This window comes from Leptonychotes weddellii, chromosome 3, assembly GCF_054177405.1.
Source record: "Leptonychotes weddellii isolate Sample4059 chromosome 3, ASM5417740v2, whole genome shotgun sequence".
NCBI lineage: Eukaryota > Metazoa > Chordata > Mammalia > Carnivora > Phocidae > Leptonychotes > Leptonychotes weddellii.
In genome coordinates, this window is record NC_138371.1 from 3,834,855 (window position 1) to 3,847,560 (window position 12,706).

A 12,706-nucleotide genomic window follows, 5' to 3' on the forward strand; every position below is an offset into this window, starting at 1 on the left:
GGGGTTCTTAAGAAATTGTTCAAGAAACAGCATCCTGATCCAACTTTTTTTTTTTTTAAGATTTTATTTATTTATTCATGAGAGATAGAGAGAGAGAGAGAGGCAGAGGCAGAGGGAGAAGCAGGCCCCCCGCGGAACAGGGAGCCTGATGCGGGACTCGATCCCAGGACCCTGGGATCATGACCTGAGCTGAAGGCAGACGCTTAACCGACTGAGCCACCCAGGCGTCCTCTGATCCAACTTTTGAGGGAGTACTGATACTCTTGGAGGGCAGAGACTGTTCCCATTTTCTGCCCCATCCTGGGTCCAGCCCAGTGAGGCACTTCACAAGTGGTCATTGAAGAGAAGGATGGGGTTTCACCTCATTGAGGAGTATTTCCATTGCCTTGAGCTCCACTGGCCAAACTTTGATACTCATGAATCCTTTCAAATACTCATTTTTTAAACTGAAGCGTCCCTTCAGTTCTTTGATGCTGGAAATAAATAGGTCTTAGGTTTTCAGGTATTTTCAAGAAATGTAGTGGAATCTAAAAAACAAAATGAACAAAATAAAACAGGTGCAGGAAACAAGCTAGTGGTCACCAGCTGGGGGAGGCCTGTGGGACAGGTGACATAGGGGAAGGGGATCAAGAGGTATAAACTTCTTATAAAATAAATAAGTCATGGGAATGTAATAGACAGCATAGGGAATATAGTCACTAATATTGTAATAACTGTATTGTGACAGACGGGGACTAGACTTACCATGGGGATCAGTTTGTAATGTATAAAAATATTGAATCGCGGGCGCCTGGGTGGCTCAGTTGGTTAAGCGACTGCCTTCGGCTCAGGTCATGATCCCGGAGTCCCGGGATCGAGTCCTGCATCGGGCTCCCTGCTCAGCTGGGAGTCTGCTTCTCCCTCTGCCCCTCCCCCCTCTCATGCTCTCTCTATCTCATTCTCTCTCTCAAATAAATAAATAAAATCTTTAAAAAAAAAATATTGAATCGCTATGATACACATCTGAAACTAATAGGACATTGTATGTCAATTATACTTCAATTAAATAAGCAAATAAAAATAAAATAAAATACAATCCCTAATAAGTGAATGTCAGAAATCATTCTGAAGGTATATCTTTCTTCCCATGGGTTTTGTTAATGGACACCACGTATTGCTCCCCTGTTTGGGAGTATTTCCTAGTCATCCCCTGGCTACCAGGGATACATTCCAAACTCTGCTTGAGAGCAGATCCATGAGAAAGGAAGCCAGCTTAGAACCATCCAGAAGGAAATAGGAGACAAGAGTGCTCCAGGGCTAGTGCACATGCCTGGAGTCCTGACATGAAGCCTCTGGAAAGACAGCCAGAAGGGCATGTGGGCTTTGGCTCGTGGAGAAAAGGCTCCTACAGTGTTCCTGTAAAGGCAGGTTTCTTCACTTGATTCTCCATCGTTTGGGGACAGGTTCAGGGTCAAGATGCTGTGGCTGACTGCTGCCTAAGAGGGCCTTGGTCAACATCCTGAGAGTCAGTTGCCCAGTTCCTGGGTCACCAATCCCTCCGAGCACCAACACTGATGCCTCCTGGGGACCCAAGGGGCAGCACAGTCCCTTCCCTAGATGGGGGTCCAGCCCATGCATGCACACAGTGCCACAAGCCACAGGTGTCTTTTAGTAGCTTGTAAAACCCACTTTTCTCCTTTGCTCTCACATTAGTCCCCAAACCAAGAACAGCCTTGCAGGTGAAGAAGATTATGCGAAGTGCCTTATCCAGACACAAAGCAGAGCTAAAATCAAATCTACCAATATGACCCGATCACTAAATTAAAATTATTCATTCACATTCTCATGCATGTAAAGATGGGATTACCAAATAAAAACTCAGCTTTAACAATACAGATCACACACACACGTGGCTGGTGAACAATACCCATTAGACTTTGAATATGTTCTTGCATGTGCCTCTGTACAGATGAAATGCTGTAAATGAGCCGCAAGCCCTTCTCTAGCGAAAGGAAGAGAGACCAGGATTATTTTATTCACTTCTATGCCCAAATGTACAGAAACAGCTGGTTATCTCATTCCTGGAAGACTTTCCATTTCAATTTCAATTTTGGAGACCCTAGGTCTCTAGACTAGGGCTAATTCAACCAAGTCGCTGTAAGACAACTTCCTTTTCTCTCATCGAGTTATTATCAACCTGAAACCATACTTTTATCATCTGAAGGTAGTTTTAAAGTTGAAATGTTTTATTCCTTAACAGAAGCTCGTTTCACTGGAAAGACCCAAGTATAGGTTTGTGTTCCAGGCTTCTTAATGTATTTTGTTTTGATTGTTTTAGAGAATCTTCTTCAATTTTACGTTAATATTTTATGCATATATTCTATGTTCATATTAAATCAGTATTCTAACTAAAAACCTACAGTTGGTACTTCCTTGCAGGTCAGATGCTGTTATCCCAAATCCCATTACAATTGAAACCTTCTTATTTCGCAGCAGAATTTTAAACGTTATTTTAATTTAAACCCTATCTTAAATATATATGAAAGGATAAAATTCCAGTCAATCAAGGACTGGGGTCATTGAATTAACATTTATCCCAATGGTATTTGGCTTAAATATGACTGATATCCTTGCTCATACTAACCTGGATCATAGAACAAAGAACTGGTTAAATATAGTTATATTTACAATCCTTCATTCTAAAGAAAGACTAGGGTAGAACTAAAACATAGGGCCCCTAGAAATAGATAAAACATCTCAAAGGATTAAACTCAATACTTGAGCTTGACCTATCTAAATTCCTACAAGCCAAGCCCCAGTTAATTTCACTGGGAGTTTCATTCATTAAGTGGGATACTGTCTTGATTTTTTCCTCAATTAGTATAAATTACCAGTGTGCTGGCTGTATGCCCAAGGCCCCCTTAGGGAAGTGGTTTTGACATCTGTAAACACTATGGAAAAGTATAACATCCTCCTAAAAAAATCATCACACTCACCGCGTTAGACATTTTGTCTTTCGTAGTAGAATTAGTTCCCCTATAAGCCTTTGTTCTTTATAGATATTTCTTCTAAACTATTATGCTGTTGGGTTAAAAGGAAACATCAATTTCACAAAGGATTAATGATCTACTACGGGTTGCAGATGCTAACTGAATATATAATTTGGGGCCCATTGCGCTACTATTATCGGGCAATTTCTAATTCCTATCTGTGCCATCACAAGGACTAATGAAAGGACAGACCGCAGGAGGTATAGCTGGTCTCAGATGCCCACGGATATGATTCTTATTAATGGGAAATGTCAGACGTACACGTGGATGAGCAAAAGTATTGTTTTTTAAAGCCTTGTATGTCCCCAAATTGTAGAAACGCTTCCAAAAATCAACTTAATTGCATAGATACAAATGTGCTTAGAAATAGATCTGGTGAAAGTTCTCTGCATATGTGGTGATTAACAGAAATGCTGGTTTTATGTGTCTGCTCATGGAATAGCTGGTCTGCTTTATCACCAGGACCATTGAGTCTCTGTATAAGGAACTGGTGGAAGAAGGGTTGCTGATCCAGGCTCTGAAAGTTAACCTCTCTGATTACATCGGTAAGGTACACCAAAATCAACACATATATGTGCTGCATATGTTGCCCCTTGGGTTCTTAGGTCCCAACAGCTGGAAATATGTTTCATTTGCATTTTTGTCCAAACCAAAACCTGGCCCATAGTGTCTCCTAGTAGATTTTTTTGGACTGAATTGATTTGAATTCATTCTGCACTGTGAACTCACAGGTCCTGCTCTCTCCCCGAATGTGGTAGAGGCAGGTTTTTGAGCCTACCAGCAAGATTCCTTGCGGCATTCTGTCTGGCATAAGCTAAACTGAGGAAATGAAAACTTGTTCATACTTTCGGGTTTAAACAAAATGCCCCAGGGGAGCAGCACCTGGAACTTGAACAACACACAGTTCTTACGGAAGGAATTCCCTCCAGAAGGGGCCACCCCAGAAGTAGCTGGAAGGAAGGAGGAGAGATATTTGCTATCACCATCTCTAACAAATGTTTTCTCTTAATTTTTAAAAAACAACATGATGACCTCAAAGCACACGTAAAGCTTAACATTCTTCATAATCCCAGCACCCTAGTGCAGGTATAATGTTCACTTTCTCGCATCTGCCCTGAACCAGGGCATTCTCCCAAATAGCCACAAAAGGATAATCACACTGGAACATCTTGCAATGCCATTACTTAATACCTAGTAGGCAATCAACTCCCCCAATTGTCCTAATAATGTCCTTTATACATTTTTGTCTTTCTGAATCCAAAATCCAATCAAGGCCCATGGCTGTGGGGTTCATATCTCTTTAGTCACCTTTCATGCTTTAATCTAGAACAACTTCCAACCCGATGTCTTTCACACCACTGACATTGTCAGAGTCTGAGCTGTTGCACAAACTGTCCTTCAACAGAAGTAGTTTGATGCTTTCCTCATGACTTGATTCAGGTTAAACGTTTCGGGGGGGTGGGGGAGGCAGGCAGACTACGTAGCTGATATTATGTCCTTCTCAGTGTTTCACGTTGGGGACACGTGTGTCCCATCACTGGGGATGTTAAGTATCATCGCTGGCCAAAGTGCTGTTCCCCAGATTTCTCCACTGTCAAGCTTCACTTTCCCCTTCCTAATTAATGAATAACCTGGGGTGGGGGGCTGGGGGCGGGATTCTTTGAGGCTCTGGAGATTCTGTTCCCAGCTGGCTTAAAGGTTTTATCCTCCACTGATGACTTTTGCCTGCTTCGATTACTGCTAGGGTAATTGTAAAATGGGGGTGTTCTATTTCTATCATCCCTTCTATATTTAGTAGGTGCCATTTTTCTAGAAAGAAATGTCCTTCCCACCCTCTTTTTAAATTGTTGTGATATCAGTGTAGAAACATGAAATCTCTCTTTTTTCATTGTATTATATTACACATTGACCTAATTTTGGCCTGTAGGAACAAGAAGGTTAACATTTCCCTCTGATCAAAAAATGATTACTTCAATGCCTTTGAAATAAAGCCACAGTTCTTCTTGAGGGCCTGGGGGGGAGCGTTCATATTTCCTAACAGTATAAGAATTTTATGAGGACATATACTGGAATATATATTGGGTTTCTATTTATTTTATGTGTTTCTTGTTCAACTACCAAAGGGTTTTCTCCTGGATTCCCTTGATTTTGCTCTGTTAATTCTGTTCATATGAAAACATGACATTGTTAACAGAACACTGTCCCTTTTCTTGCGGTTGGGATCTCTGACTTCTCCTTGTCTGTCTTTCCTTTGACATTGTGTATTTTTGTTCATCACTGAATTTCTAGTGTTTGGGCAGTGCCTGGCACAAGGTGGAGTCTCCAAAAGCAAATTATGCACATATTTCTCATCTTCTGTTTGATTTCTTACCCATCGTGGACTTTGCAATGATCTCTCGGTCTCCGGGCAGCATCTTTATGACACATAAGGCCAAAGTGAATGCATTCAGACCTCAAATGAAAATGACCCAGTCTAATGAATAGACATTTCTCCAAAGAAGACATCTAGATGGCCAACAGACACATGAAAAGATGTTCAACATCACTCATCATTGGGGAAATGCAAATCACAACCATGATGAGATACCACCACACACCTGTCAGAATGGTTAAAATTAACAACACAAGAAACAACAGATGTTGATGAGGATGTGGAGAAAAGGAAACCCTTTTGCACTATTGGTGGGAATGCAGCCACTCTGGAAAACAGTATGGAGTTTCCTCTAAAAGTTAAAAATAGAACTACCCTACAACCCAGCAATTGCACTACCAGGCATTTACACAAAGGCTACAGAAATACAGATTCAAAGGGGTACATGCACCCTGATGTTTATAGCAGCATTATCAACATTAGCCAAATTATGGAAAGAGCCCAAGTTCCATTGACTGATGAATGGACAAAGATGTGGTATATATATATATATATATATATATATATATATATATATATATACACAGTGGAATATTATTCAGCCATCAAAAAGAATGAAATCTTGCCATTTGCAATGAGGTGGATGGAGCTAGAGAGTATTATGCTAATCAAAATAAGTCAGTCAGAGAAAGACAAATACTGTATGATTTCACTCATATGTGGAATTTAAGAAACAGAACAGATGAACATATGGAAGGGGGGGAAGAAAAAAGAGAGAAGCAAACCATAGAGACTCTTAAAGATATAGAACAAACTGAGGGTTGCTGGAGGGGAGGTGGGTGGGGGAAGGGCTAGATGGGTGATGGGGATTAAGGAGGGCATTTGATGTAATGAGCACTAGGTGTTGTATGTAAGTGAGGAATCACTGTATTCTACTCCAGAAACCAATATTGCACTGCATGTTAACTAACTGGAATTTTAATTAAAAAATTGAAAGAAAAAGAAAATGACCCAGTCTAAAACAAAATCAGTCAAACTGCCATGAGGACTTGTCCATGCTTTCCTTATTTTTTCCTAGTTAAGATCCTTAGCTTGAAAGATGGCAGTAGATCATCCCAAACCCCCATGTAAAAATAGGCAGAGCAACCAGATAGCAAAAGCAGAAACCTGAGGACAACATTTACACCAAAACTAAATGACAAGGTGTCCCCTCAAACCCCAAGTACAAGGAGCTGGGGACACAGAGCAGAAGAACACCAAAATAACCAGCAGGCATTCACAGGGAGGTCCAGCAGAACAAAGCAGCAACTACAGCCGGAACTGGGAGGGGCTTGGCCACCTCAAAAAAGCACACCACCGTGCTTTTAATTTTTCTGGAAACAACAGAAGCGGGGGCTCTATGACATTTAAAAAGCTATCCCACACCAAACTTTCTTCTAAAAGTAGAAAAAATACTATCTCACATAAAATTAAGCAATGGAAACCTCCAAGATCAAAGCCCATGCAACGTTTCTATCAAAAAGAAGAATGAGGAGTAAATTAACATCACAAAAAGACACCTAAATGGAGCCCACTCTCTCAAGCAAGCAAACATACAATACGAAAATTACAGAAGAACTGTAAGAATACATAGAATGGAATTAGAAAACCTCAGAAATGAGCTAACAAAACCCAAGGAATATTAGAAATAAAGAGAAAAATCATTTTAGAAAATAAATTATAATGAATCCAAGAATGAATAAATAATGCTTTAAAAGAAATAAAACGTGAAAGACAGAATATCCCCTCCCTCACCCCTTGCCTTCTGAAGGATGCTTGCCCTTTGTATGATCCTTCTGTGCCTCAGTTTCCACAATTAGGGGAACAATCACAGCTCCTGCCTCGTCAAATCACTGTGAATAGTGAGTTAAGAGATGGGGCATTCAGGGGGCATGCTTGGCTTGGTGCCGAGCTAGTTATTGTCCTGCTGTTGCTGGTGGTGACATTCTTGCCCAGTCTTTGGCAGGCTCGGGGGGCTGCCAATCAGAGGGTTTGTGACCTCATGGTGTCTCTATGGGTGTCCCCCCACGAGGCCACATCACAGAAGCAGTGAGTGCAAGCAGTGAGTGTATTTTGCCTGAGGCCAAAATACAAGGAGAGCAAACACAAATTAATATTCCCCTAAATTATCCGGCCCCACCCATGGTTCAGTCCCTGTGCCTTTGGGGGAACATTGACCCGAGGCCAGAGTTAGTATTTCTCGTACTCTCCTTGGTGTTCAGGGCCTGCCCTCCAGAGGAGAAAACTCAGCATCTTAGATGGTATGACTTACATATTCACACACATGAAACCCCTGCAGAGCTTCAGAGTCGGCGGCACCCCAGCAGGTCCTGCACAGTCTCAGCAAAGCTGTCACAACCCCGAGTCCACCTGGAGCCGTCTCTCTGCTGATCTCGTCCCGGAAGCTGGGCCGCCTGGGTCCAGCACACACAGCTTATGAACAAGTCCATACTCCTGACCCATGACCGTGTAACACGCGTGCCCATCCTCGTCACTGGGAGACGGTTCGTGTGCAGCCCTGGTGGAGTGGGGGTGGCGGGGGGTGGGGGCGGCAAACACCGACCAGCAGCATCTGCTCTTGGGCCTCTGCCCCTGGTCCCCGAGGAGCATATTTGGGAAGCTAGGACTTGTTATAAATTGCTCTCTTCTTCACACTCTTTGTGATGCTGTGTGGGGTAGAATGGAAGGCTGATCCCACCCTTATTTCTCAAATATTTTTTTTTATTTCTCATTATTTTTTTCCTGCTTTGATGTCTCCATTCTCTTCCATTACTTGATTCCTTCTGTACCAGTTTGCTAGGGCTGCTGTAACAGGGGTCACAAGCGTTCCCTCACAGTCTGGAGGCCAGAAGTCCAAGATTAGGGTGTCGGCAAGGCTGGTTCCTTCTGAGGGCTGAGGGAGAAGCTGTTGCTTTGCTGTAGCTTAGAAGCTACATGCACCCACCAGCCCCACGTCTCTCTTGCCCCGACTGCCAGCCCTCCTGCCTGGCTGCCCCGATGTCCCTGCGCTCCTATGACCTCAGCATTTCATCCCTCGCCTTGTCCCCTGGAGGTTTGCTGTAGCCTCTGGGGTTCTGCTGCATCTCCCCATCCCTGCGTCCAGCTTCGCACCTGTGTGCTCATGGCCCCTTTTTATAAAGGACACCGGTCATATTGCACTGGGACCCACCCTAATCACCTCTCCTTCACTAGTTGTATCTGCAACGGTCCTATTTCCAAATGAGGTCACATTCTGCGATATCGGGGATCTGGATTTCAACATAGGAATTGTAAGGAAACACAGTCAGACCCACCCGTAACACATTCCTTGTTTCTTTTCCGTCCACTGTTTGTAGGCTTTCTTGCCCTTGTTCATGCCTTGTACTTAAAATGCCTTTTCAGCCACCATTTCCTTCTTCCCTCTCTGGCAGAAGACCTGGGATCTGTGCAGGGAATCCTGAAGTTTCTAACTTCTGCCTGAGTGGAAGGGAAGGGTTTATGGCGAAACACAGCCACATACTTTCAGGATGAGTCTCAACGCTTGGCAAGCAGTGGGGGCTGGTGGTGTCCTTCGCTCCATCAGAACCACCACCCACTAATTCAACTTAATATGATGTGTCTAAACGAAATCTGTTAGGTCCTAGAAAATATGGTGCATCTGGGTATTAATATGGATTTATTTAAGCAGGAAAATTGGGGTCACTTTCAGATCACCTCTAATGGTCATGTTTACAGCAATAAGCACTGGATTGAATGGAGGCTACAGGATCTCTTCCTGCTTTAGTGAAGGCAAAATTAACCACTCTCCTATTTATTACCTGCTCATTAAAAAGCTCGGGGATCGGAAGCTGCAATGGAAGTTTTCACTATCACTCATTCTCCCCACCAATACCCATTGTCCTTGCCAAGGACTTTTTTTTTTTTCATGTGGGAGCTTTGAAAGCCTGCCCTCCACAACAAAACAGCCAGCATTATCTAGTCTTTAATTCTAATTTTCTTAGCATTCGAAAATGCTTTAAAGCTTTTCTTAATTCACATACATGTAAGCACATTCTATTGGACATACATATAAAACATCAAAAGCTCTGCAAGATCCATACTTCTTATAGAAAGAAAAAGCCAGAAAAAAAAAAAATGATCAAGACACTGTGACTCATGCATTGAATATTTTTCCTTCAGATTCAGGTACAAATCAAGAGAGAACTGTATGAGCATATAAAGGTCCCTCCTCATGACAAATGGAGACAGGCAAACTAATTTTCTTGGTGACCTTATCTAAATTAGTTAGAAAATAACACTTCAGATTTATGACTAGTTACAATTAAGACCTTTGATGCCTTCTAATTAAACCTGTAAAGATTTATTTCTGTATTATTCCTTTGGTAATCCTTTGAAAATGATAAAAATGTAAATGAATATTACCCACAAAAGGAGATGTTTCTATTTATCCTAAATTAGACTCATATCCTTCCTTTCAAATGATTGCATTTTAGGTTCAGATTTACACTGCTCCAATACAAATTCCACATTGATCTTAAATAATTTATTTTTAAAGTTTATGCCAATGTTAGGCATAATTGCTTGGAATATAAGTATAAATTAAATAAAGCCTACCATGTTTTAGTCTACTTTGTACGTCCTTCATTTTAGAACTTAGTTCCACTTCAGTCTTTCGATAGTCAAAGGTTATTTTTAGAAATCCTAGGAGGTTAGCGTCCTACTCAACAGAATGCCCCGTTACTACAGGGAGATAGCGGCGCTTTCATGACTGGACGGGTTTTCTCAAGTCTTTACTGAGAGAAGATGTGTTCTCCATGACTCCCTGCAACACCATTCTATTTGCTCAGAAATGTTGACTATGTATTCTGTGTTAGTTTTGCAGGTGCCAAGATCATGCAGCTCAGACCAACACAGTCTCCCATTTACTTATCCTCTGTTTCTGTTCCTCCAGGAGAGTACAGTTACCTGGGGACCACGCTTCGCCAGGTATCCATAGAACCCATGCCTTCCCTCCTGGATGTGAGACAGCTCATCGCCCTGTACGGGATCTTGCCACTAGGTAACGTCTCCACACCCTGTTGAACGTTTCCTAGAAGCAGGAGTGCACTGCTTGGTGCCTTTGGCAGCATCTTCCTGGTTGAATTCTTTGTGCTGATCATTTTGAGTGAGGGTAGTTCTACTGCGACCGTGCATCCCGGAGAGCACAGGAAGGTGCTACCCGGGGAGCACGTCTGCACCGCTTCTGAGTGCCTGCCTAACATTCTGGGCTGAAAGTCCTGTCGGCAATCGTCTGGAGAGATAATAACCAAAGCAAGCACCTGCAATTAAAATTAATCAAATTAGACAAAGGGCTAATGTTAGGCTTGCCTTTTATACACAGGCTTCTGTTACTGGGTCCTTAACAAAGCCGGCCTTTCATGAATCAGTGAAAGTGTATTTCATGAATCTAAAGGATCAAGGCTCTACTGGTTTTCACAGACGTCCACTCTAACTGCTAAATAAGATTCCATCATGATTGTTCAGACCAGTGGACCAGACTTCTGAGGTGCAGGTGCAGGAAGGGCGGCTCTCTGATGCTCTCCTTCACGCTTATCATTTTAATAACCTTTTTATGTGTATGACCTGAGTCATCTGGGGCAGCCAGGCTTGGCTCTGATGACAATTCCGGAGTAGAAATCGTGTTTTATTTGTTTAACTGGCTTTAAAATAATACGGGAATAGTTTGGGCACTTATAATATTGTTCCCCTTTGACTTAGACCTATTGGCAAGAAATGGTTCATTCCTCTTTTAATTTAATGTCAGAAGTAGTAAGTGGAATTGGCGCTCAACATAAATTTTATATATACAAAGTATATATCATAAATAACTATATGATACTTCTGGGGTCAACCAAATAGATATGCAATATTTATGATGTCCATGCAAATAAAATAATTAGCCCTCAACCCTCATCACAGTGAGATGGAAAACAGTAGAGCAGAGAGCACCAAGACCCAGCATGTTGTTAACGGAACTCCTAAGACATCATTAAAGGGGGCAGTATGTTTGATCCTTGGCTCGAGGATACAAAACGATGGATATTGTTTCCAAGTGGCCTTAAAAGCATCAGAAGAAGGATGCTCAGGAAGCATCCCACCTGAATCCTCCTCGTGTCAATGAGGAACCCGACGTCCCTACGGGCTGCTGACCTCCCCAGGTCCCAGAGCCAGCAGGGATTTCTTCTGGGGACTGGTGTGTGTGTTTGCAAGGCACAGACCGGCCAGACAGACGAGAACATTCACAGATCTGCCTTCGGGTGCTTCCTTTAAATTTCATAGATCTAAAATCGTATCCAGTGGCAACACGGAATGTGTTTGTTGGCCCTGTGTTCAAGTCACCACTGCCAGGACTAGCCAACCCGGCCACTCTGCAGAGGGCCCTGAGGACACACCGTGAGGCCACTCTGCACCATGGCCAGGCAAAACAAGCACCCACTGGCCTCTAGAGCCCTAAGAGCCTCAGCCAGGGCTCCCAGGACGAGGTGTGAGCTTTCCAAGCCCCCTGGGCAGATATGAGAGCACCCAGGACATATCTGGTCAGCGCTCACCCATTCGCCCTCCCAGAAATATGACTGCCCCCCAGAATATGGAAGGAGAAAAGGAAGGGAGGAGGGCACTCGGCCAGCACCTTTGGCACATCTGCAACCCTCCCCACCTCCCAGGGACCCCTATGGCTGGCATCAGTCTCCCTCCCCAGCCCCTTGCTGTCCCTTGTTACATGGCTAGCAAGAATTATCTGCCACTCCCCGGCACCTGCCTGACTTCCCATTGCAGGCCCGCAGTCACTGTGCCACCCTCAAGGGTCCTGTCTCTACACGTCCCAGTTCTGCTCCTTCAGGGGTAGCTCAGGTTCCACCCTCTCCCGGAAGTCGGACCTGAGCTCCCCCACTAACCCCCGCCCTTTTCTGAACCCTCTGTGGCTCGCACAGAGCTCAGCACTATTTGCCTCCCGTTCTGGTCACGTCCACTCAGGTTCAGCTCCCGTCCTGGCCACAAACTCTGCACAGCAAGTCCTGACTCTTTCCCACCAGCCCCCAGCCAGGGCCATGAACTGAGCAGCCCCCAATACCAGGGGCTGAATGGACCACCCGGTGAATGGCGTCTGTCTCCGATCGTGAGCAACAGAATCTCCTTTATCATATTACGTTACCGTACCCCTCGCTGACCACAAATAAAGCACGCCTACGTCACTGCATTTTAAGCAGAACTCGCGCAAAACTGGCTTCCAAGTTTATGTTGGGTAACCATA

General features: G+C 43.5%; 1 protein-coding gene across 1 annotated transcript in view; it reads left to right on the forward strand.

The window, feature by feature from the left end:
- Positions 1-12,706, forward strand: part of LOC145720425 (dynein regulatory complex subunit 11-like) — a 73,005-nt gene that overhangs the window by 23,959 nt on the left and 36,340 nt on the right. The window contains exons 6-7 of the mRNA XM_081813341.1: positions 3,492-3,574; positions 10,370-10,477. Coding sequence (XP_081669467.1) covers positions 3,492-3,574; positions 10,370-10,477 — 191 coding nt within the window. The remainder of the gene's footprint in view (positions 1-3,491; positions 3,575-10,369; positions 10,478-12,706) is intronic.